The 26,674-nt window shown below is 38.5% G+C and overlaps 2 protein-coding genes and 1 long non-coding RNA gene across 6 annotated transcripts; 2 read left to right on the top strand and 1 right to left on the bottom strand.

Annotated features, from left to right (window-relative positions):
* Window positions 1-657: 657 nt before the first annotated feature.
* Window positions 658-1,751, bottom strand: LOC132114665 (uncharacterized). Of its 2 annotated transcripts, XR_009425345.1 has the most exons (5): window positions 1,704-1,751; window positions 1,490-1,590; window positions 1,321-1,386; window positions 1,162-1,238; window positions 658-1,020 (listed from the first exon to the last, which is right to left on the bottom strand). It is a non-coding gene; the product is annotated as an uncharacterized LOC132114665 (long non-coding RNA). The 2 variants fall into 2 exon arrangements; XR_009425344.1 differs by lacking the exons at window positions 1,490-1,590; window positions 1,704-1,751 and having other exon boundaries at window positions 1,321-1,477.
* A 1,147-nt stretch (window positions 1,752-2,898) lies between these two features.
* On the top strand, window positions 2,899-7,822 carry LOC132114663 (tumor necrosis factor receptor superfamily member 14-like). The gene is made up of 9 exons (XM_059522906.1): window positions 2,899-2,990; window positions 4,061-4,530; window positions 5,490-5,615; window positions 5,726-5,881; window positions 6,020-6,114; window positions 6,213-6,390; window positions 6,483-6,529; window positions 6,672-6,718; window positions 7,697-7,822. The coding sequence occupies exons 2-5, from the start codon at window positions 4,395-4,397 to the stop codon at window positions 6,109-6,111; spliced, it is 510 nt and encodes a 169-aa protein (XP_059378889.1). The 5' UTR covers window positions 2,899-2,990; window positions 4,061-4,394; the 3' UTR covers window positions 6,112-6,114; window positions 6,213-6,390; window positions 6,483-6,529; window positions 6,672-6,718; window positions 7,697-7,822.
* A 3,718-nt stretch (window positions 7,823-11,540) lies between these two features.
* Window positions 11,541-17,631, top strand: LOC132114661 (tumor necrosis factor receptor superfamily member 14-like). 3 transcript variants are annotated; one of them, XM_059522904.1, is made up of 8 exons: window positions 11,541-11,678; window positions 11,905-11,994; window positions 15,041-15,166; window positions 15,262-15,417; window positions 15,552-15,636; window positions 15,715-15,869; window positions 16,608-16,679; window positions 16,760-17,631. In XM_059522904.1, the coding sequence occupies exons 1-7, from the start codon at window positions 11,624-11,626 to the stop codon at window positions 16,616-16,618; spliced, it is 678 nt and encodes a 225-aa protein (XP_059378887.1). In that variant the 5' UTR covers window positions 11,541-11,623; the 3' UTR covers window positions 16,619-16,679; window positions 16,760-17,631. The 3 variants fall into 3 exon arrangements, with proteins under 3 accessions (XP_059378887.1, XP_059378888.1, XP_059378886.1); XM_059522905.1 differs by lacking the exons at window positions 16,608-16,679; window positions 16,760-17,631 and having other exon boundaries at window positions 15,041-15,115; window positions 15,715-16,202; XM_059522903.1 differs by lacking the exons at window positions 16,608-16,679; window positions 16,760-17,631 and having other exon boundaries at window positions 15,715-16,202.
* Window positions 17,632-26,674: the final 9,043 nt, after the last annotated feature.

Raw genomic sequence — 26,674 nt, 5'->3', positions numbered from 1 at the left:
TGATTGTTACTGTTTGTACACAAAATCTGTACTTGATGTACTTGTATATTGAAGTTTAATAAAAAAAAAAAAAATACATGTCTATGGTCTGGCCAGGCTCTGTTCTGGCTGCAGACATACGGGCGAGTGGAGCTCCACTCAAGAGCTGGAAATACGTCACCTCCACTAGCAACGCCGCCGCCATGTTGGCACAGGCAACACTTTCCGTAGAATTACGTCACCTCCACAAATGACGCGGCCAAGTTATGTCACCTCTTTGTACGTAATGTTAATATGTTCTGTACTTTTATCTTTGTTACTTTTACCTAGTAGAAATAATAAGAAAAATAATAATCGATACTTTTCTTTTACGGTTTATGACACAACAGCGGTTTTTTAATCCCCCCCCAGCAATTTGCACTAGACATCCACAATCCATATTTTGAGGGCTTCTGCCTTTTGTTCATGTTTGTTTTACCAATGTACAACTGCCAATGTAACATTCCATACATTTTTAGAAAGTTAACCTTATGTTTGTGATATTTAGCAGTGAAAAATAAATGAAATATTAAATAAATTATTAAAATAATACCTCAACCAGAACTTTTTTTTTAATTTTGTATTTTAAGCAAAATAACAACATATACATATAAATCACAGTAAAATAATGAAGAATAATTTCCACAATTTAGCAGTTTTAATTGTTTTTGAGTAATAATAATAATAAACACATCTTACACTACACTGAAAACACATGAACTGCAAGTGACCATAATTGTTACAGTAAATACACAATGTGTGTGCACACACACACACTTTACTCTTCAAGACCTCCATCTTCAGTGAAGCAATCCCAGCTACAGTAGCCAAGGTGGTCATCTTCGGAGTAAACCCCAAAAGCACTCCCTATTGTCCATTTCCCTGGTGACCAGCCCCACAGTCTTTGTGAAGCTGGCTGCACTGTAGGCGACTGCACCTAGAGATGATGTAAGGCTTTCTGTACTTTATGTGATAGTGTCTCTTTAAATATCTTCACTGCACCTGTTCAGTATCAACAAAAATAAAAAATAAATACATTTTAATGTTTCAGTCAAAGGTTTCATGTTTGGGAAATGGAAGAGAGTGAGATTACTTGGCCTAATTGTTATAGCCACAAAAAACAAGAGGGTCAATCACACTTACTGAAGTCACTATCAAGCCAGCTGAAGTGTGCCTCCTGTTAGTTAAATATGCTCCTGACTGACAATGTTGTTAAATCTCTGGCATGAACAATTACGTCAGATGGGTCAATTTTAATTACAATACTGACATTGCATTATCATTAATGTTAAAGCAATGTACTTGTTGCTGAAGGTTCCTGGGCCACCACAGTTGTGCTTTGTTGTTCTGATGCATCTGATTGCTGGGCTGGGGACACAAAGAAGACATGAGCACAGCAAAACTGGAACAAGACTATGTCTGTATACTGACATGATGTAAATTCAACACAGAAAAGTACAGCATCCAACACCTTTGACAGTCCTAAAGCAGACAAGATGATGGTGCACAGAAGATCCAGTCTCTATTTGTGGAGGTGTTATGAGCATGGATAACACTTGATATACATTTGATCTGAAACAAAAAAGTCAAACAATAGAATAATAGAACAACAAAATAGAAAAAATAAATATGTACATGTTAATGTCACATGTAAAAAGACTTTGACTTCTAGGATGGCAACATACAATTAAAATGTAAAGAGTGCTGCATTTTCCATGCCAATCCTATCCCTGCAAGTGAATGAAAAATTAAATATAAAAAAACCTCCTCATATGACCTTTTTAACATTATACAACAAATGCTAAAGGCATACACATACAAAACGATTGTGTCCTTTCATTATTCACTACGTTATTTTAACACAAGCCACCAAAAACTAAGTTATACCTATGCTAGCTGTCATGTAATGAAGGTAAAAATTTAAAGAACAAACAATTAACAAATAAGTTTATCAGAAATGTATTATCCAAACCGTACTTCCCCAGTCAACTGAAAAGAAAGTATGTTCTTCAAGAATTTAGTGAAGAAGAGGCAAAGACAATAAGGAAGCGTTATTTTACTTATTCAGTTCTTCCTAAAGCCAAAGAAGTAAGATTCACAATTTAAAATTCACAATGACATTTACCCATCTAATAACTTCCTACATGAAAGATTTAATTAGGAGAACCATTCATGCAGGTTCTGTGAGAAAGATATTGAAACTGTGTTGATCACATGTTTTTCCAATGTGAATCTGTAAAGACTTTTTGGCTGGAATTTCAAAACTGGCTTCATTCAAAACATAAATCAATACACCGTTTGACTGTGATCTCAATTAAGGTTGGAGTATTGTTGAAGGAAAAGATCCTAGAATTTTTGATAAATAACTTAATTACTTTGTGCAAATACTATATTCATAGATGTAAGCTTTTAAAGGTTAAACCTCACTTCAGCGGATGAAAGAATGAACTAATTGATCTTTTGACACATAATTGACACATTGATCTTTACATGACTATATAGGGTGTATAAATGATTTATAGATCAGTGGCCAGACATCAACATTGCTCGCGATATAATATAAATCTATAAATCCATAGTGTTTATTAATCCTTTTGTGAGTAATTTCACGCAAGCCCTGTGCGTTTTTCTTACACTGCACGTTACAACAGCGTCAGTTCACCATTTTAGCGATGCTGAGATAAAATTACCTGAGTGAAGAACTCACGGCGACGCCATCTTGATGTTTTCAAGTGGAGGTGACGTATTTCGGGTTCGAGAGTGGAGCTCCACTCGCCCATGGTCTGCAGCCAGACCTTTCTCGGATCCTCGACATTGGAACAGACCAGTCCTTCGACGGATGTCGATGACGTAGCATCCTCGAAATTCTGGCTTCCGGGGATCCTTCCTTGACATTGAGAAACGCCTTTGGTCTGCAGACAGATCCTTCTTGTCGTTAATTATGTGGCTGGCCGGACAGGCACTTCTGTTGAGTATGTATAGTTCTTGAATTTACAATTGATAAAAACTAGTGTTTTTGTCTGTGTGGCATTATATTTTCGAGTAGAATTAATGACGCAGTTTTTAAAAATGCGTCAACACCGTCTATTGTCACATAAGAGATTTCACAAGATACACTTGCAAAACTCTTTATAAGTGTGTCCACTGTTCATTTATATTAATAAATAAAAAAAATCCAAAGGTTACAAATTATTCGATGGTTTGCTTTTTGGACCTATTAGTTTTAATTTTGTGGAGACTTTTAAGAAAATCAAATGAAAGTGAAACTTACTGTGTGACTTGGCAAGTAACGTACGTGACCCATTTTTGTTTTTTGTTTGTTTTTGGATCATTGTCCTGTTGGGAGATCCAACATTGTCCAGTTATAAGATTTCTAGCATGGACTGTTAGTTTTCTAGGGGAACCAATAATTGTGGCAATTGTGTACTAGAGAAAATATGTATTTCATAATGTGATATTATTATTATAAATTGTTACTGTTATTATTATTTTTTTAAATGGAATATCACAATGATAAACAATGCAGACTTATTTTTACAGCTTTCTTGGATCATATTTACAAAGGGTGTAAATAATTTTGAGCACAACTGTAGGTCTACTTTAAGCTATGAATTATGCTTGATTGGATCTGTTTTAACATGTTTGTTGTTCATGTAAGCCCTAAAATAGAAAATGAAAGCATGCATAGAACAAGCTAGAACTTGTCTTACAGTTTATTTCCCTTTTAGTCTAAAATGGTCAGTGAAAAGATTTCTCCAAGCCTGTGTATCCCATTTGTGGCACATTTGATATGTAATGCCTGTCTTAATAAATGCATATGTTAGTTATTCTTTTATTTTATTTTGTTCTCTCACATTGTTTTTGCATAGCCATTTTTGTTTTTTTTTCTCAGACCTTAGAAATAATTTAGACTTTTTTTTTTTGCTACTGTGTATTATAGATTGATAATTTATCAACCTCTTTGCATGTGAAATGATTTTGTAGTTTCTGTTTTTTTGCTTATAATCTTTTAACTCTTATTTATTATTTGAACTCTTTACAGAATTCAACTGATTGCTGTAATTACTCAAGAGGGGTCATGCCGAGTATGCAAGGAAGAAGAGTGTGGTGGAGTTTTCTGCCAAAGCATCTTAAGACTCCATCAGACAGATCATCCAAAGGCAGGGAAACTGCTATCAGGATCTGAAATAGCCTTTATATGCATATAATCAGAGACCTGAAGTTCCTGTCAGTGAACAGGAATGCAAGTACCGCGATTTAACTCATTATTTAATATGAGGTTGTAAAGAAAGAAATAGATTCATGAAATCTGAGGGTGAAACGTTTTCCTTCGATTTGATGGACTAAAGTGGACTAAATCCTCTTTTGCACTTCATATGGATATGTTTTTGCTGAGGACTATTATATCCACCATTGCTGTCATCATCGCTACTAATTTTGAACTTTGCATCTGTGGATGTGCCCGTGCTGAATATGAAATAAAAGGAGAATGTTGCCCCATGTGTGCCCCTGGTAAAGTACAAATATTTACTTTAGATCAGGGATCCTCAAATCTAGCCCACGAGATCCACTTTCCTGCAGAGTTTAGCTCTAACCCTAATCAAACACACCTGAGCATGCTAATCAACGTCTCCAGGATCATTAGAAAATCACAGGTAGGTGAGTTTGATGTGGGTTGGAGCTAAAGTCTGCAGCGCATTGGCCCTCCAGGACAAGATTTGAGGAACCCTGCTTTAGATTCTGTACAATAAAAGCTGGAATACACTGCACAAACTCTGGACAGATTTTTGCCCAATGTTTGCAGTCTGGAGAAGTTGATGTTAGTTGCCGAATGTTAACTAATGATGTTAATGTTAATGATGTTGATGTTAGTCTGAGCCAGTCTTCAACTTGTGGGCAGGCAAAGTTGACAGATTTTGCAGAAAATAGTGTATAATGGTAAAGAATCAAGATATTTTTATCTTCAGGCTATGATTATATCCAGTTGGAGATCAAACATGTTTAATATTTATGTCCAGGTTTTCTTCAGTAACCATAATGTATAATGCCTAGTGTTTTCAAATCTATTAAGATTTTAAAAGTTGTTTAGTTTATTCTAGCTGTGAGTAATGTTAACCAATATAACAAATAATAGAGTGATAATTTTAAAATAATATAGTTAATAGATCCGAAATAGTTAAGTTAAGATGTAAAGTTAAATGTTATGTTTTAAAGACAGGGAGTACAAAGATACACCTTTAAAACATGTATTCCACAAGTCATTTAAACTATTGATTCAGTTTTGTTAAAATGCTGTTGCTATGTTGTGAAAAACTGTGGTTGTAAGACACACATGACTAGAAATGTCAAATCAGCTGATAAGTCATGTGATGCAGCAAAGAGGTCACTTGACCAAAAAAATTTTCTTGACCGTGTTTGTTTGATATGTAATCACTTTCTTTCAAGAAAAAACTTGTTTACCTTTCTTGTAGGGAACCGTGTTTATTGGCATTGTACTATAGACACCAGTACAACATGTGTTCCTTGTCCTCAATCAACTTACACAGATGAACCCAATGGACTCACAAAATGTTTTTCCTGCACTGTGTGTGATACAGGTGTGTGCCCATTAACTGATGGTAAAGAGATATAAACCCGTAATAAGGAGGTGCTGTCTAATGTATTTACACTTTCAATATGATGAGTTGCTTTGTTTTTGTGTCCACAGTCCAACACTTAAAAGAGAAAAAGGCCTGTACACGCTCTGCAGATACAATTTGTGAGCCTCAGGAAGGATTCCATTGCATTAAACTAAATAAAGACTCCTGTGCATTAGCAGTGGAACACACTGAATGTAAACATGGACAATATATCAAACAAACAGGTGAGTGGATGAATGCATAATTGTAGAATTTTAAAAACAGGGACAAAATGCATGCAAAATGTGTTAATGTATTTAACCCTAGTAATTGCAACAATAAAGCAGTTTAATTTCATTTTATATACATTTTATATTTTACAGGAACAGCATTTACGGATACTGTATGTGCTGGCTGCACAGATGGAACTTATTCAAATGGCTCTCTGACAGCCTGCTTACCACATACAAAGTGAGAAGTGTCCACAGATCATTTAAAGTGTCCACAATTTCATTTAAAGATTACTCTTAAACTGGATATACTAATATTACTGAATTAAATCTCTTCAGATGTGAGACTTTGGGATTTACAGAAATAAAAGCAGGAACATCGTCCTCTGATGCTGAATGTGAGAAAGTGACTACGGTTGGTCTTATAGTTGGAGTCACTATTACAGTTCTTGTAGCTGCTGTGGCTGCTGTTATATCAGCATTCATCATATACAGAAAACATAAAGCAAGGCGTTCTAAGAAATGTAAGAACTAAATTCTTAATATAAAATTGCAGTAAATGCTTATTTTAACGTTACTATAATTAACAATAGCAGTACTAATACTTTTTATATAGCAGGTGACTGTCGCACCCCACAAGAAGCAACTGAGGATGATGAAACAGTAAGTGAATATCTGAACAGTTCTTTATTAACACAGTCAAACATTTCAAATATGATTGTAATAGGAAGCACCTTACTATAATATTGATGTAGTCTTCAATCTAAAAGTACATAAAGCTTTACTTTATTTTTTTATTTTAAAGACGTTTCAGACTCCGCTGAACCTACTTTGATAAACCAGTGTTAACAGGTAAGAGCCAACAGCTATCAATTGGATCTTTATATTATAATATTTAGACTGCTCGCATGAAACCTGCTGTGTAGTCCTTCCTTTGAAAAAGTGCTTTCTAGTAAATGTCCCAGAATCTCCAAATGACAACCATTTATTTTTCAGTACTGATTTTCCTTAAAAAAAAAAATTAAGAAACTAAAGAAATTACTACTATAGAGTGCATTAAATTGACTAGGGAAAAAATGTATTATAAATTGTATGACATGACATGACAATTTAATTATTAATGAAATATTGTTCATGTAATTATTTTCAGACATTGTTGTCTAGGCTAGTGAGGGGAAAAGCTTTTCTAAACTCTGAATCAGTTGAATCACGTGCTTTACAAAATTATTTGTTCTTTCAATTCACTTGAAGCAGCACATTCTGGTGGCACGTATAGTCAAACCAACATAAGGAGAACACCAGTGTAATGACACCTTTAGCAAATTGTTAAGTTTTTCATAAAGTATAACCTATAAAATCATTAAATATCTAAAAAAAGGAAGTATATATTTTTTAATGTTTTTTTTTTTAATTTTAGTGTTTGTGTTTTTTGAGAGGGCTTGCTATCAGGCCAATTTGAGACAAGGCCTATATAACATCACTCTATTTTTCCAAATATCACTCATTAAAACTGAACCTAAATTATAAAGCTCACTGATCAATTAAAACCATATTTCTGCTTCATTGGTCAACAAGATCAACTACCTTTGTGAACCATCAAAATGTACAAATCTAGCATTTGTCACTACTAGAACCTCTCATTTCTTGATGTGTGTTCACTTAAAATACACGGTACATTAAAATTAAATGACATTGTGGGAAAAAAAGTGTATTACAGAGGCCAATTTTGTGGTAGTCATTCAGGACATACAGGACTTTTTACAGATTATGAGGAAAAAATGTCTTAAGCGCATCAGTGGATCAAAATCAATTATGCTTTTCTTTCCACAGAATCGCAACATGTTTTTTTCTCCACTAAGAAACAGAAAAGTATGTGCTGACATAAAGGACACTTATAATGTTAAAGTGTATGTTGATTTTATGAATATTGTTTTTAAATTTAAATAATAAAACTTATAGAATATGGCAAGAAAACTTTTTTTTCTTTTGTGAAATGCAATTTCATACTGTGTTCATCATAATTAAGGCCCTTCCCCAAATGACACCTCATGTGCACTTCCGGTCTTGTGGACTTGTATTGGTTGAACACAAAAGAAGATATTTTGACAAAATGTTATGCCCCGTTTCCACCGCAGGAAATTTACCCAGGAACTAGGGACTAGGGCCTGGTACTCGGTGTGTTTCCACCGCAGGAACCAGGAACTAAATAAAGTTCCGGGTAAAAAAAATGCCCCTCAGAAAGTCCCTGCTGGCGAGGTGGTACTTTTTCAAAGTTCCGGAACTTTCAGGGGCGGGACTTGGGCGCTAAACATCCTGATTGGTTGAGTTCACGCAGCATTGGTTGAGTTCAACCACCGGATCAACATTTTCAAAATATTACTGTTATTGTGTCATGAAATGTAATTTTAAAAGTATTTCAGGCGAGAATGTAGTTGTTTAAAACTCAAATCTGTGGTTTATTTATAAAGACAGCGCCTATTTTTGCTAATTTTTTGAGACAGGCATTTTGGGTTTTCATGAGCTGTATGCCAAAATCATCAGTATTAAAACAATAAAAGACCTGAAATATTTCAGTTGGTGTGCAATGAATCTAAAATATACGAAAGTTAAATTTTTATCATTACATTATGGAAAATAATGAACTTTATCACAATATGCTAATTTTTTGAGAAGGACCTGTATATACACACACATATCCCTGAACTAAGTACATTTCTGCAGCTGTTCTTATGTTAAAATGAAAACGAAAGGAGGCAGTGGTATTTGATATCCTATTTCTTTTTATTGTAAATATACAGAGAGGAAAAATGCAGTAGCCATTGTCAGCTGACTGAGGTTATCAAGAACACTGCTGTTTACAGATTTACCGGACTTGCTCGTCGTGGACATCACACTCCCGAGACGAATGCACAAAGTCTGAACTACCGAGGAGGATGCACCCAAAATCAGCGTACTTTGTATTGAGAAATGCGCGCAGAGCTACGTCACCAGTCTATTTGCCTAATCTTCCCGGTACTTTACACCGCGGTGGAAACGCAGAAAGCAACAGGTCTGGGGGGGAAAGGTTCCTGGGAAAAAATGTTCCTGGTACAAATGTTCCGGGTAATTTCGGTGGAAACGTGGCATTATGCTGCGTTCCAGGCAGGTTTTTGAGCCCGTAAGTGTTGGAAATTGTGTATCAAATTTTATACTCCAGGTATTAATGGTGCTTTATGTCTAAACAGTAATGTCATATTGTAGTAATGTTATCTACTTTTTGATGACCACAATACAAACACACACAATATTGGGATGATTCAATTAATGGCAATTAATGACTGAAATGCCATATTAAAATATATATTGTGTTAAAAATGCACATATTAAATTTGAGACTGCAGGTATAAGGTTCTTTATCCCTGAATAGTCGAGTCACATTTTTTTTTATGTAATCTACAACATGCCTACCACAATGTCATCTTACAATACATTTAGGTTATTTTTACAGTAACAATTCCTCTAAAATTAGAATCAATATGCTGGAATCATCAATTTTTTATGTGTATTTTTAGATGTCAAAAAGATTAGAGGAAGAAGAGAGAAAAAAAAGCATCTTCAAAATGTAATCGACATAATAATGGATGGCAATTCAAGTGACCTAGAGCAGTTAGAGGAAGAGGAGGAGGAGGATGATGATGATGAGGAATGGATTCCTCAGGCCATGCATGTTAATGGAAGTTCAGACAGCAGTGATGAGGAAGATTATCAAGTCGAAAGTGTAGTCCAGAGCAGCATAGAAGTTGAGGTCCCAACAACACAGGACACATTCAAAAAGCAGTCAGTGAAGGATAAAGCAAAAAAGAAAGAATACAGATGGAGAAAAAAACAATTTCAACCTCCTTCTGTCGATTTCATTGCATCTGATGAGGAAGGGACAGAAGACAGGTGTAACTGGACTCCATATATGTATTTCAAACAGTTTGTCACTGATGAAATGCTACAGGAAACGGCAGAACAAACAAATCTGTACAGCGTACAAAAAGAGGGCAAGTCAGTAAACACAACTGCCAAAGAGATAGAGAGAAAGTTCTAGGCATGTACATGCATATGGGGTTAGTACAGATGTCCTGTGTGAGAGCATATTGGGAGATGGAGACAAAGCCTCCTGCAGTTTGTGATGTAATGTCTCGAGATCGGTTTCTGAAATTGCTCACACTGATTCACTTTCAGGACAATTTCAGTGCTTCTGATGATGCAAAGAAAGATAAACTGTGGAAGCTTAGGCCATGGTTACAAAACCTGCGAGAACAGTTTCTTTGCATACCTCCTGAAGAATGTCATGCAGTAGATGAAATTATGGTGCCATTCAAGGGAAAATCTCATCTACATGTCTACATGCCTGCAAAACCACACAAATGGGGTTTTAAGATGTGGGGACGTGCAGGACAGAGTGGCTTTCTTTATGACTTTGATGTTTGTCAAGGTGCAGAACATCAAGACAGAGAAAAATCAGAAGTGGGTGTTACAGGAGAAGTTGTGCTGAAAATGACATCAACACTTCCAGCAGGAAAAAAATCACAAGGTCTTTGCAGACAATTACTTTACATCAGTTCCCCTGGTGCAGCACCTAAAGGAGAGAGAAATCCACTACATTGGCACAATCCGGATGAACAGGATGGCCAACTGCACCATGATGGATGAAAGGGAAATGAAGAAACATGGAAGAGGGTCAATGGACTTCAGAGTGAACCAGGACAACAACGTCATTGTAAGATGGTTTGACAACAAAGCAGTGAACCTGATTTCTTCATTTGTGGGTATTGAACCTGTGGGAAATGTGAAACGCTGGGATCGCAAATCCAAAACTCACATAATGGTTCCCAGACCAGCCATCGTTGAAGCATATAACAAGTTCATGGGAGGCGTCGATCTCCTTGATATGCTGTCTGCACTTTACAAATTCAGCTTCAGATCCCGAAGATGGTACATGTACATCTGTTGGCACACTGTTACAGTGGCAGTCATCAATGTGTGGAACCTCTACAGAAGAGACCAGAAGATGCTAGACCCCAAGATGAAAACCATGGCTCTGCGAAGGTTTCAAGCTTTGGTTGATAACTTCACTCACAAGTGCTGGAAAGGCTAAGAAGGTTGGCCGACCACTATCCTGTCCAGAAGCAGGTCCATCAGCACCCCTTAAAAGGTCAAGCTGCAGTGTGCCCCTGGATGTCAAAAGGGATGCCATGGATCATTTTCCAACATGGGAAACCCGACAAAGATGCAAGCATTGCACCAACAATCACTTCTCACATGTGTACTGTGAGAAGTGTAAGGTGCATCTTTGCCTAAACAAAGACAGAAACTGCTTTTGTGACTACCACAAAGTGAAATAAAAGGACTGGAAAAAAGATCTATGTAAAAAAAAAAGAGAGAAAAACTGCCTAAAATGTTCTATGTTTTCAAACTGTTAAAGGCATAATAGATTTTTTTGTATCTAAAATCTACACTGTTGTAAGCAAAACGTTCCCAAAAAGCCTGATGTATCAAATGTGATACAAAAAATATATCATAAACAAAATGAGTTGGCAAAAAATTTTTTTTTTTATTTTGATTCAAGGCTTAATAAACATCTAATTTCCAAAAATAAATTATTTTCTGCCATTTTTTTAATGTGTCAGGCTTTAAAGGGTTAAGGCCACGTTTCCTCATTTTTTTTTACTTCACTGAAGCTTTAAAGTCGGGTATTCAAAATGGAGGTTTAAAACAACATGGATAAAGATGGTGGGGTTTTTACAAGCCGTACGACATGAACTATTTCTTTTTCTTATTTTCGGTAAGACGAAGAGCTATGTGAACCGGTTGTGCTGAACTAGAAAACGCCATTAAAATAGAAAGTAAGACAAATCTTACACTACATAAAGAGGGAGGTCTGGCATTGAATCAAAAGTGGAAGTTAAAAACGTTAAATAGTCTTTTTTAATTATTATTTGTACATGAAATCATGAAAGTTTTGAATGGCGTAATTGGTACTTAAATTGGCGCATTCTTGTTCCTAACAGTTCTTTGTTCACTGTTCGCATTCGGAAAAGCTTGTGGCCAGAGTGAATATAAATCAGCTGCTGGAGAATGTTGCCCCATGTGCAATATTGGTAGGTTCACTAATCATTAAGCACATTTTAAATAAGTGATACTAACATTGAGAGTTTTACAACGTACAACATTATTATTATTTTTTCATTCTATTTAAAATGATACCTAAAATCTGTAGTTACATGTTCACCGGATGTAAGGGGCACGTTGTGACGCATTTTAAATACACAGTTTCTTTTGTGATAGAGCTGTCTACACTGGAAAATTAAGATTTTTAATTAGTTTTTTCGTAAATTATATTCAATATATATATTATTAGTTTTATTACAATTTAATATTAATATAGGCTGAAAAGATAAATATTAATATGCAATTGTATAAATAATCATGGTTTATTCTATTTTTATGCAATTTCCCCCCTAAATACATTAAGATAAAAGTTATTCACCTCTGCATTCGTTGCTGAATCTTGAGCTAACGGGAGATCACTTGTTCTTCTGGGTAATATCCCCGCATTGTGCATCTTCCTTCACTTGGCGAGAGGTGTATCTTCTTCCTGTGCCCATCCCTGCTCTGTATGTTACTTAAAAACGCCAATCAAATAACCTGCCAAAAGATTCGACTTGATTTATTTTTACATCAACCACAGCATCTCAGATGAACGCACGCAGAACTTGCCTCTCTGTTAAGGTTGATGGTGAAGCACGTGTGTTATTTATAAGGCTCCATTTTAAGCATAGGGTCAGAATAAACGTGTTTTGCATAGTCATTGAATATCTACAGGAAGTATGAAAACACCTAAAGGAAACACATTGTCGATTATATATTTGTGAAAATATGCAGACATATTTCTTATCGTTATACAACATGCCTTGCTTACGACTGGTGACAGTTTATTAACAGTTAGATTAGGTAACAGTATTATATGTATGAAGGTAAATCAGTAGCAAAACTCGAGAGGTTGAAGATCTGATTGTGAGAACTTGTCATATTAATATTTGTATTTGTAAGTTAAAATTTACACTCACAGCTCTGATGTGAAAAGCTGAATCTTTCAATTTGCACAAACAGACAATGATCAAAACACCCGTGTTTTGAATTGGAAGTTGTAGATTAATAGATACAAATGTGTAGAATGACATTCACACAAAGAAAATGACATACACACATGTTTACGACATATTTACTTTTGCACTTTACTTCAGTTTCGCTGCACAACGTCAAGTCAGCACTTACAACATCTCAGATCTGGAAGTACAAGTTCAAATCCTAGCGCTCTGACTTTTGCTACTCTTTTTGCGCTATTCTGTTGCAAAACTCACTTGTGCACTTGTATATGCAGATATGAGAGAGCAGAGCTGGGGGCGGGGCTTTGGTGCGAATGAAGACATTTTATTGGTCGATGCCCGACCAATGAACAACGCCAATTGTTTTCACTGAATATCCTTAGCTTTGACAGGATTATAAGACACTGCATTCATTTTGCCATTCAGGTATTATCTAGTAGACAAATAATGCAACATATTTTATATGTATATCCCACTGCATATTACAGAGTGAACTCGCTGTACCAGAACATGCTTTGATCTCACCGCCACGTGGTCACGTGGTTCATGGAGCTATCAATAGTACTAAACTAAACGTTTTGTCAATATGCTTGAAATGTATTAATTGGGACAGACAGCAGTTTTATTATATTTGCAGTGATTTCTAGTAATTTGTAACACTTAAAGTGCATTGATTATGCATGGATAACTACGTTGACTGTTGACTAATGACTATGCGTTACAATAGCATTTTATACTGGAAAATGGAACAGCATTATGTTCTCATACTCCTCCTTGGCAGTTAAAATGTGACTAAACAATTAAGTGTAACTTTTAACCAATAAAATAACTGTACTACATGTTAACTCAGTCCTGTTTAGTTCATTTGAAGAGATCATGGTACTAAATAATATGCGCAATAATTATGCTCCATGAATGACCATTTGAAATATAACATTTTCTAATATGGTTATTATTTATACTACAATAACTGTAGTATTTAGGTTTAAATTCCAGTGCAAAGAGGCACGCTTTAAATTAGAGGCATTTGGTGGCCAGAAAGATAATATTCATATGCAATTCCATTGCTTAAACACTAGATGGCCTTGTTGATGTTTAATAAATACATGTATTTAGCTCTACTAGTTGTTCAAAACAGTATTTCTGGTCATAAGTGCTTATTTTTAGGTTTTGCTGTTTAATGTACATTTAGACATTATTAAACACTCGATTTTTATAAAAAAATAATAATAATAATGTTGCATTTAAAAAGGTTCATTACTGACAAGCAAATTAGGAATTTAACCCAATGAAGAAGTTAAAATTATTTTTACAAAACATAAAAATAATAAAAACAGCATTATATTGCAACTCTGGTAGAGTGATATGCAGTGGGATATACATATAAAATATGTTGCATTATTTGTCTACTAGATTATACCTGAATGCCAAAATGAATGCAGTGTCTTAAAATCCTGTCAAAGCTAAGGATATTCAGTGAAAACAGTTGGCGTTGTTCATTGGTCGGGCATCGACCAATAAAATGTCTTCATTCGCACCAAAGCTCTGCTCTCTCACATCTGCATATAGAAGTGCACAAGTGAGTTTTGCAACAGAATAGTGCAAAAAGAGTAGCAAAAGTCAGAGCGCTAGGATTTGAACTAAGTGCCGACTTGACGTTGTGCAGCGAAACTGAAGTAAAGTGCAAAAGTAAATATGTCGTAAACGTGTGTATATGTCATTTTCTTTGTGTGAATGTCATTCTACACATTTGTATCTATTAATCTACAACTTCCAATTCAAAACACGGGTGTTTTGATCATTGTCTGTGTGTGCAAATTGAAAGATTCAGCTTTTCACATCAGAGCTGTGAGTGTACATTTTAACTTACAAATACAAATATTAATATGACAAGTTCTCAAAATCAGATCTTCAACCTCTCGAGTTTTGCTACTGATTTACCTTCATATATATGCATTATTTCCTTACATGTCTGGTCTGGTGTCTTCAACCCCAAGATTAAGAAGTAAATAACTGTTACTTTATTTGTTGTTTGTAGGATCAGTAGTTCACCATGACTGTAGTGGGGACTTGAGTACCACGTGCAAATCCTGCACTCCAGGAACATTCATAAGTGAACCTAACGGCCTTCCTAAATGTTTCACATGCAGACATTGTGTTGAAAGTATGTGTTTTTAATGTTTGTTTGTTTGTTTGTTTGTGTTTTTTAATCTTTAGAATGTGTCATTTTCTTGTGTATGTATTACTGTCCTCCTTTAGGTCAAGGCCTTTACATCCAGCATAAATGCACTACAATACAAGACACCATCTGTGATGTACTTGATGGATATTACTGCATTGATTATTCAAATTTACAGTGCAGTCACGCTCAAAAACACAGTGTTTGCAAACCAGGACAAGGAACAAAAACACCAGGTATTGTTTCAGAATACTTATATTTGTATATATTCCTGTAAAAAAAATACATACATTTCTTCATGATTTAATGTTCAAAGGGATGGTTCGCCCAAACAGGTGAATTTAAGAAAACTCTATGTGTCTGCTTACAGGAACAAAGACATCAGATGCAGTATGTGTGGACTGCCCTCATGGGTTTTATTCTCCATCAGGTTTGAACTGCACCAAATGGACAGAGTAAGTGAAATGAATGATTTGTACTTCCTGTAGTATTTGGAATTTTATCTGTTATTAATGATGTTTATTTTTTCTCAGTTGTTCAGCTAGAAATGAAATGGAGACAGAAAATGGCAGCTCTGTTAAAGATGTAACATGCACAATGAAAAGGCGGGAAAGATATTGTCTCATTTTTGCAATAGTCTTAACATCTTTATTCTACATAATTCTATACATTGCCCCACTAAGCACAAGTAAGTACATGCAGGATTCATCTGAGTAAAAAAAAAAAAAATTCACACAGTGCAATCAGAATGGTTTAATTAAAGAAACCTGGTAGCAAATAATTAACCAAATACTGGTGGTTTTACTGGCGATTATTAAAATGAAAGATTATAATGAATGAATTAATTGAATCCTTATTAAATGTCTTGTGATTAACATTATGTGATCTTGCTTGTATAGAGATCAGCCTAATACATTTTATTTAAAAAGTCTTTAACAACATTAGTTATTCTCATTAACTTTGTTAGTAGGGTAATAAATGTTAATACATATAATATTGTACGTAAATATAAAACAAAATACCCACAATTTAAGTGTTATTTTAAGAAGAGACTTTTGGTTTTAAGAATTTGTTTCTGGCGGGGGATTCTGCTACAGAATGTACCAATTATGTTTGTGTTTATTGCACTATTGTACTATAATCACCACAAATTATTTCTCTTTTTTATGTTTTATAGGTTGTAAACTTAAAGTAAGTCCTTTTAATTAAATAAAAAAGAATGTAATATTTGATGCTGCATTTTTCAACAATTTAATTTAGGTCAATCCCCTTCTACTATTGAACTATGTATATTATACTTCACACTTTTAATTATTTAATTATAATAATTTGCTCTGTTATGAGTTCTTTTGAGTTCATGAAAATCTTGAAATGTTAATGAAAATTATTTGCCTTGATATTGACTGATTTTTGTTACACTCAACAGTATCCTATTGAAGAAACAAATCCTGCAGCCCAACACAACACAGCATAACCCAAAAACAACACACTACAAGAGGTAATAACTTTCTTCAGTCTAGTCATTCAGGTGACAAAGTTAAAATAAACCTAATATATGTACATATTGTTTGTTTACAGGGATAAACACTTAGGAACAAGTTGCTTCCCAAGAATCTGTCACACCACCTGATGGTTCTCTATCAACCCACTTATTATAGGAGTGTGACATTGCATTCTTCTCCGTCTGCTGTGACCTTGACGTGGTGGAGAAGCTTGAGTTACTCCAGCACCTTGAGAACTGTGAGATCACGTTAACCACACCAGCGTAATCACATCTAGGAGGACACACTAACAACAGCAATCTTATTAGTTATACAGACCTACTCATCCCTGACACAACAACAAATAGACTGCATTTGAAATACTATACTGTATGAAGACCAACTACTTCTGTCGGGAGAACAGGGCTAGTGCACACCTTTTCTCAGTGACTGTTTACAAAGGATGTATTTCGAAGTCAACGTCTAGACAGCTAAAAGTGTTTGATAAAACAGCTAAACACATGCACATACAAGTATCAGCTTACAAATCAGCCTAAATTGTACAAAAGTTTTACTCTATATAAGCACTATGTATTGTTGCATATTGTAACAATAGTGGTCTTAATAGTTGACCTTATTTGAACATTAACAAGAAGTTGTTGACAAGAGTTATCTTCAAATTTGTGCAGATCATTAATGTTATGAAAGCAGTGTTGGTAAAACTGCTTTAACTGTATTTTAATGTCTATGATGACTGTTCTTAAGCATTAATTCCAATTCTGTGTTTTTCTATTGCCTCTTTTAAAGATTGTACTTTTATGTCCGTGCACTACATCGAATTATCTAATGTTAGGGGTCTGTTGCATGTTCCAGGGACAAACGAAAAATGACCTCAAATATTTAGGAAAAAATGAGCAGACGTTTCATTGACCACATTTACCACTATCACACAGCCCAGTTAAAGCATTAGGTCAACTCTTAGTTGACTATCTATCAAGCTGAGAAACAAGTTGTGCTGGTATTCATAACTACAACCCGAATTCCGGAAAAGTTGGGACGTTTTTTAAATTTGAATAAAATGAAACCTAAAAGACTTTCAAATCACATGAGCCAATATTTTATTCACAATAGAACATAGATAACATAGCAAATGTTTAAACTGAGAAAGTTTACAATTTTATGCACAAAATGAGCTCATTTCAATTTTGATTTCTGCTACAGGTCTCAAAATAGTTGGGACGGGGCATGTTTACCATGGTGCATCTCCTTTTCTTTTCAAAACAGTTTGAAGACGTCTGGGCATTGAGGCTATGAGTTGCTGGAGTTTTGCTGTTGGAATTTGGTCCCATTCTTGCCTTATATAGATTTCCAGCTGCTGAAGAGTTCGTGGTCTTCTTTGACGTATTTTTCGTTTAATGATGCGCCAAATGTTCTCTATAGGTGAAAGATCTGGACTGCAGGCAGGCCAGGCTAGCACCCGGACTCTTCTACGACGAAGCCATGCTGTTGTTATAGCTGCAGTATGTGGTTTTGCATTGTCCTGCTGAAATAAACAAGGCCTTCCCTGAAATAGACGTTGTTTGGAGGGAAGCATATGTTGCTCTAAAAGCTTTATATACCTTTCAGCATTCACAGAGCCTTCCAAAACATGCAAGCTGCCCATACCGTATGCACTTATGCACCCCCATACCATCAGAGATGCTGGCTTTTGAACTGAACGCTGATAACATGCTGGAAGGTCTCCCTCCTCTTTAGCCCGGAGGACACGGTGTCCGTGATTTCCAACAAGAATGTCAAATTTGGACTCGTCTGACCATAAAACACTATTCCACTTTGAAATAGTCCATTTTAAATGAGCCTTGGCCCACAGGACACGACGGCGCTTCTGGACCATGTTCACATATGGCTTCCTTTTTGCATGATAGAGCTTTAGTTGGCATCTGCTGATGGCACGGCGGATTGTGTTTACCGACAGTGGTTTCTGAAAGTATTCCTGGGCCCATTTAGTAATGTCATTGACACAATAATGCCGATGAGTGATGCAGTGTCGTCTGAGAGCCCGAAGACCACGGGCATCCAATAAAGGGTCTCCGGCCTTGTCCCTTACGCACAGAGATTTCTCCAGTTTCTCTGAATCTTTTGATGATGTTATGCACTGTAGATGATGAGATTTGCAAAGCCTTTGCAATTTGACGTTGAGGAACATTGTTTTTAAAGTTTTCAAAAAAAATTTTACGCAGTCTTTCACAGATTGGAGAGCCTCTGCCCATCTTTACTTCTGAGAGACTCTGCTTCTCTAAGACAAAGCTTTTATAGCTAATCATGTTACAGACCTGATATCAATTAACTTAATTAATCACTAGATGTTCTCCCAGCTGAATCTTTTCAAAACTGCTTGCTTTTTTAGCCATTTGTTGCCCCCGTGCCAACTTTTTTGAGACCTGTAGCAGGCATTAAATTTTAAATGAACTAATTAAGTGGATAAAAGTGTAAAATTTCTCAGTTTAAACATTTGCTACGTTATCTATGTTCTATTGTGAATAAAATATTGGCTCATGTGATTTGAAATTCCTTTAGTTTTCATTTTATTAAAATTTAAAAAACGTCCCAACTTTTCGTAATTCGGGTTGTACAACTGTTTCTCTGGATGTTGAACGCTCTTTAACAAGATCACTTAGTCTTTCAATCGGTCTTTAGTTATGTTTAGTGTGCAGCTAAGGTAAGGTTGAATTGCTGCGCAAATGGCATCACTTTAAGCAATGAGCCATGATTTATCATTTGGTGTTACTTTTGGCCTAAGTGATAGATTAATCTAATGTAGCCTACATGTGTAAAAAATGCTTTGCACACAGAAAGTGTTTTTTTTTAAATGTTTTTTATATGTCTTTTATAAAACATACTTATTTTAATGTAGCACAAATAGTTGTGAGGTACTGCTGAGCGTTTGTCAAACAGTAATTTGTTCATATCAGCAGCTCTTTATGTTTGTACGAATGTTTGCAGTCCTAATAAAGTCTGCAAATAAAATGGTCATCAACTCTTCATCAAAAGTGCTACAGCTGTCACATAGAACCAAGCCACTACTGAACCTGAAAAAACGCCAGAAGCATTTCACCTGGGGTAAGGAGGAAAATAACTGGACTGTTGCTCAGTGGTCCACAGAACTCTTTTCAGATGAAAGTAAATTTTGCATTTCATTTGGAAATCAAGGTCTGGAAGAAGACTGGAGAAAAAACTGAGTCTAAGTCCAATGTGAAGTTTCTGAAGTCCGTGATGATTTGGGTGCTATGATGTCTGCTGGTGTTGGTTCATTGCATTTTATCAAGTCCAAAGTCAATGCAGCCATCTATCAGGAGATTTTGGAGCACTTTATGTTTCTATCTGCGGACAAGCTTTATGGAGATGCTGATTTCCTTTTCCAGCAGGACTTTTTGCGCCTGCCAACAGTGCCAAACCCACTTCCAAGTGGTTTGATGACCATGATATTACTGTGCTTGATTGGCCAGCCAACTCACCTGACCTGAACCTCACTGAGAATCTATGGGGTATTGTGAAGAGGAAGAAAAGTAACATCTGACAAACAATACAGAGGAGCTGAAGGCTGCTATCAAAGCAACCTGGGCTTCAATAATGCCTCAGCTGTGCCACGGCTGATCGCCTTCATGCCATGCTGCACTGAAGCAGTAATTTGTGTAAAAGGAGCTTCAACCAAGTATCGAGTGCATAATTAAACCTGCTTTGGAGTTCTCAAACATTTCTGTTTTTTAAATCTTTTTTTGTTTGATCTTTGAGAGAAAATATTCTGAATTTGTAATTTTCACAAGCTGTAAGTTAAGTCATAAAAATCTTTGGAAATGTTTCTGTTTGTGTGCAATGAATTATTTTTTTTATTAAATTACAAAAAATAAAGAACTTTTTTTCATGATATAATTTTTGAATGTTTAAATTCACTAGTACTGCTATTGTTTCACAATCAGAAATATTTAGTGAGCTATTAGTTCTATAGCAAAATATACAAATTATGTTTTTTTAAAGGGGTCATATAATGCTCCTTTACAAAGTCTTGATTTTGTTTTGGGTGTGCACTAGAACAGGCTCTCATATTAGATTGTTCGAAAAAAAAAAAAAAAATTTAACACCTCTAGGACAGGGATCTCCAACCCTGCTCCCGGAGAGCTACTCTCCTTCAGATTTCAGTTCCAACCTGCTCCAACACACCTGTAATTATTGAGTAGCCCTGAACACCTTGATTATGTGGTTCAGGTGTGTTTGATTGGGGTTTTGTGCTGAAATGTGTAGGAAGGTAGCTCTTCAGGAGCAGGGTTGGAGACCACTGTTTTAGGACATCTTAACGTTATTAAATGAAAAGGCGTCATGCCTCAGCCTAAAAGGCTTCAGTCATTGGATGAAACGGCATCAGGCCTTGGACTGAAAAACATCTCGATTACGTATGTAACCTTGGTTCCCTGAATAGGGAACGAGATGCTGCGGTGACGTCACCACGTATGGGAACACCTTCGGTGTGACGAATGTCTGAAGCCCTATACCATCCCGCCAATCTTATTGGCCAAATAGCGCGTGGCACCGCCCAGCATGCGTAAGCATATATATACCTGGTGCCGCGCGCCATTTACCTCAGATTTCATGACGAAGAAGAAAGCTATCAAGGTACGGCACGGCCAGAACCGCAGCATCTCGTTCCCTATTCAGGGAACCAAGGTTACATACGTAACCGAGATGTTCCCTTTCATAGGTCACTTCGATGCTGCGGTGACGTCACCACGTATGGGAACGCTATACCATCACGCCTGACGTACCTGATAGCTTGGATCCAAGGAAGCATCTGGTCAAGCGGAGAGAACCCGGGAGCCAGAAGCCATCCTCACATCCAGACTGTAAGACCTGATAAAAGTGCTCGGTGAGGACCAGCCTGCCGCAGCACAGATATCATCCATAGAAGATCCACTGAGAAAGGCTTGAGAAGAAGCCACTGCTCTCGTGGAATGACCTTTTACTCCTAAGGGCGAAGCGAGCCCGCGCGCCTCATAGGCCAAGGAAATAGCCTGCACCAGCCAATGGGACATGCACTGTTTCGTAACTGCATGGCCTTATTCTTATGTCCAAAACAGACAAACAGCTGGTCAGACTCACGCCATGGGGCAGTACGATCCACATAAGTCTTTAACGCTCTACAGGGCAAAGACTTAGATCCCCAGACTCCGCCGCAGCAGGAGAAAAAGCCTCCAGGACCACCTGCTGAAAGCGAAAGGGATAGATGCGACCTAGGGACATAATTAGGCCTTGGTCGCAACAACACTTCCACAGAGTCTGTGCTGTAAAAGTCAGGATTTATCCGGAACAATTCCAAGGGCTCAAACAGATGCCCTGATAAACCATGCAACACAATGGAAAAACCCATGAAGGGACCCGCACGGGGCGGAAAGGCCTCAGCCGTCGCGCACCCTGTATGAAGGAGAAACAGTGGATGACGGCCCACTGAGGCACCATTTATATATTCGTGGTAAGCTGAATGGCTGCCACGTAAACCTTAGGGTAGCTGGTGTCACTCCATCCAAAAAACGTTCCTGAAGGAACTCCAGTACTGACGCCACTGGGCAGTAAACTGGATCCATATTATGAGTTTCACACCAGGCCGTAAACAGTCTCCACTTGAAAGCATATAAGCGTCTCGTAGAAGCTGCTCTAGAATTCAGTATAGTCTCTGTAGTTTCAGCAGAAAGACCGGGACATATGAACTCACTCTGCTCAGAGGCCACGCCCGCAGATTCCATAGATCTGGCCTCGGGTGCCAAATCAGTCCCTGTGCTTGTGATAATAAATCCTGTCTGAGGGGAATCTCCCATGGAGAGCCCGCTAACAGATTGATCAGATCCACAAACCACGGCTGTGTGTGTGCCACCGCGGAGCCACCAGCAGCAGCTGTTCCACCCTGTCCACCCGTATTCTGCGTAATATCGCCGAAATCAGACAGATTGGGGGAAAACGCATACAAACTGGTCCTGGGCCAGTTGTGGGCTAATGCATCTAAGCCCAGGGGTGCTGGAGGGCATAGGGAGAACCAAAGCGGGTAATGCGCAGTCGTGTTTGACGCAAACAATTCCACTTCGCTTCCCCGAAAATCTGCCATAGGAGACTCACCGATTGGGGGTGCAATCCCCACTCCGCTTGCTCCAGAGTCTGCCTGGATAGCAAATTCGCTCCAAAGTCCAACGTCCGGGGACATGAACAGCTCGGATCGATAGAATTTAGTTCTGAAAACAAAGAACATGTTTCGCCAGCCTGCACAGGGGGCGAGAGAATAATCCTCTCTGATGATTCAGGTATGACACAACCGCTGTGTTGTCTGATCTGAGCAGCACATGACGGCCGATCAGCAGATTCGAGAAATACTGGAGAGCCAGAAAAACAGCCAGTAATTTCAACCTGTTTATGTGCCAACTCCCTTGACAAACAGCTCCCCAGTCGGTCAAAGACGCATCCGTCGTGACAGTCTCTCGGGAAGCGCAAATCCCCAGCCGGACTCCGGTCAGGAGAATTCAGTCAGGAGAATTCGGTTGACATACATATTTTTAAGCGACATCACACATCGCCGTGTCACCGGAATCGTTCGATGCGGAGACAACGGGGTGAAACATTCCATACGTAAGCCCAGGCTGTTAAATGATTCAGCACAAGATCCCCATGAGAGTGTGCTTGAGTCTGCGATTGCGCTAAACACCAGCTAATCGCCTAAAATAGTTCAAACACGAACGCCCTGGTGCCGCAACGGGGCCAGAGATCCATCCATGCATTTTGAGAAATACTAATACGCTTTGCTCTCTAAAGCGAATCTGAGGAACTTCCTGAGTGCAAGATTCAGATGGTGTAAACCCAGAATGGGTCGTAATCCGTCAGTGTTTTTTATTTTTTTATTTTTTTTACCACAAAATGACGGCTGTAAAAAACCCCGCCTCCATCTGAGAGGGGTGTACTTCCTCTATAGCCCCTTTGCTCAGCAGAGTTGACATCTCCTGTCGCAGCACCGCTATTTCCATCGGCTTCGCCACCGTGGAAAGAATTCTGCGGAAAGGAGGCGGGCCTTATTGAAACTGAATGGTGTATCCATGACAAATCGTGCGTAACACCCATAGAGAAATGTCGGGCAAGCGTTCACACACGGCCGAGACCATACTAGCGGTCTCAAAATTTCCGCTTCCTGCAACGCTGTCATACATGTTAAAATATCTGGGCACGAAAAGCTCGTGGCATTCGTGCACAGGGGAAGTGTATGTATAAGAGCCGTTGCGTCTCATTGTGTATAATCCTGAAACGTGTCCACGGCAGGAATTAGGCCAACAGATTGAACATCGGGCTTTGCCGCTAGCGAAAAACGGCGGCTGTGCGAGCCGTCATAAATGGGTCGTCTGTGCAGGACCCTTGAATCGCCCCTCGAATTCTGAAAGCTGGATTGCGCAGAGTGTCTGAGGGAACGTTTGGCATTACAGCTCAATCCAATGCTGCTCGAAGCACCGTTTGCTGCGAGGCAAACAATGTAGAATGTGGGGACTGCAGTGAGAGGGTTAGATGTGCATAGCAATCCAACAGCACTCTCTGTTGGAGGGCACAGTCCCTGGCAAGCATTAAGGAAAACGCATGCGTCAAACTCGCTGCGTTTCGTTGTGTATAATCCTGAAGCGTATCCACGGCAGGATTTAATCCAACAAGATAAACATTGGGCCACGCTGCTAGCGAGAACGCGGCAGCTGTGCGAGCCGTCATACACTGGCCATCTTTGCCAGCCTCCGCGCCGTCCCTCAAACTCTGAAGGCTGGATTGTGCAGAGTGTCTGAGGGGGCGCGCGAATGAGAGCTCAGTTCAATGACGCTCGAGGAGCCTTTGCTGCGAGACAGTCAATGTTAGAGAACATGAAGGAAAACGCATGCATCAAACTCGCTGCGTTTCGTTGTGTATAATCCTGAAGCGTATCCACGGCAGGATTTAATCCAACAAGATAAACATTGGGCCACGCTGCTAGCGAGAACGCGGCAGCTGTGTGAGCCGTCATACACTGGCCATCTTTGCCAGCCTCCGCGCCGTCCCTCAAACTCTGAAGGCTGGATTGTGCAGAGTGTCTGAGGGGGCGCGCGAATGATAGCTCCGTTCAATGACGCTCGAGGTGCCTTTGCTGCGAGACAGTCAATGTTAGAGAACATGAAGGAAACGCATGCATCAAACTCGCTGCGTTTCGTTGTGTATAATCCTGAAGCGTATCCACGGCAGGAATTAATCCAACAAGATGAACATCGGGCCACGCCGCTAGCGAGAACGGGGCGGCTGTGTGAACCGTCATACACTGGCCATCTTTGCCAGCCTCTGCGCCGTCCCTCAAACTCTGAAGACTGGATTGTGCAGAGTGTCTGAGGGGGCGCGCGAATGATAGCTCAGTTAAATGACGCTCGAGGAGCCTTTGCTGTGAGACAGTCAAATGTTAGAGTGTGGAAACTGCAGTGAGAGGCTTAGATGTGCATTAGCAGTCCAACAGCGCTCTCTGGAGGCGGGCACAGTCCTAAGCAAACATGAAGGAAAAACGCATGCGTCACATTCGCTGCGTTTCGTTGTGTATAATCCTGAAGCGTATCCACGGCAGGATTTAATCCAACAAGATAAACATCGGGCCACGCGCTAGCGAGAACGCGGCGGCTGTGTGAACCGTCATACGCTGGCCATCTTTGCCAGCCTCCGCGCCGTCCCTCAAACTCTGAAGACTGGATTGTGCAGAGTGTCTGAGGGGGCGCGCAAATGATAGCTCAGTTCAATGACGCTCGAGGTGCCCTTGCTGCGAGACAGTCAAAGTTAGAGTATGGGGACTGCAGTGAGAGGGTAGATGTGCATTAGCAGTCTAACAGCGCTCTCAGTGAAGGGCATAGTCCCTGGCATATTAACATGAAGAAAAGCGTGTGCGTCAACTCGCTGCGTTTCGTTGTATATAATCCTGAAGCGTATCCACGGCAGGATTCAATCCAACAAGATAACATCGGGCCAAGCCGCTAGCGAAAACGCGGCGGCTGTGTGAGCCGTAATCCACCATTTGAAGAGCAAAACTGTTGATTAACGCGCTCGAGTGGGGGAGATGGCGGGATGGTATAGGGCTTCAGACATTCGTCACACCGAAGGTGTTCCCATACGTGGTGACGTCACCGCAGCATCGAAGTGACCTATGAAAGGGAACCTTCAGGTCTCAGGAAAAACGACAAGTCAGGTCTCAGACGTAAAGGACTCGGGTGGATTTTTGTGTTGCCCCGCCCCATGTGACGTCACATGCACGCCGTTCAGAAGGGGTATATAATGGTTTAGGGCAAACGGAGGCAAGCAGAGTGATATATTATATTTTAACAGGTTTATTCAAATGTTACACTAATGAAGTTATATATGGAAGAGAACATGCATTTCGAGAGTCTTGTGTGCATGTTTAAAAAGTTAGTTAGCCATATTCCAAATCATTCCCCCAATCTGGCCACTTGAAATGCAAAATGAGCGGATCTTAAATCAATGGTGGAACAAAATCCCTTTAAAGGCGACATTTCATTCATTCAATTCTACTGACACTGATTTCCTCTTATATTCCTTATTCATCATTGGGTGCTTCAGTAACTCTTACAGTGATTTGATTTTAATGTAATATGTCCAATACATATGAATAACACAACAGAAGATTTGTTACATCACAAAACATGCTGTACATGTAACAACAAATAAAAGGTTAATGGCAAATCCAGTGTTTGATGTTCACTTCCAAATAATTTGCACCATTAGGAATCTGATAACACTTCCGGCATGTTCTTTGTAATAAGTAGTGTGATACAGCATCACAGCGGAGCTGAACATGGGTTTATACATTTAGAGGCCAAGAATTTAAAAAGTAAACAATTACAATTCTGACCAAAGCAACTTTAACTGATCTGAAGCATGAAAAAAAGCATGAAATTGGAACTCAGCAAATAACAAGCAAGAA

Source organism: Carassius carassius, chromosome 34 (genome assembly GCF_963082965.1).
Source record: "Carassius carassius chromosome 34, fCarCar2.1, whole genome shotgun sequence".
NCBI classification, from domain to species: Eukaryota; Metazoa; Chordata; class Actinopteri; order Cypriniformes; family Cyprinidae; genus Carassius; species Carassius carassius.
The sequence above is the reverse complement of the archived record's forward strand: the minus strand, read 5'-3'. Positions and strand labels throughout refer to the sequence as shown.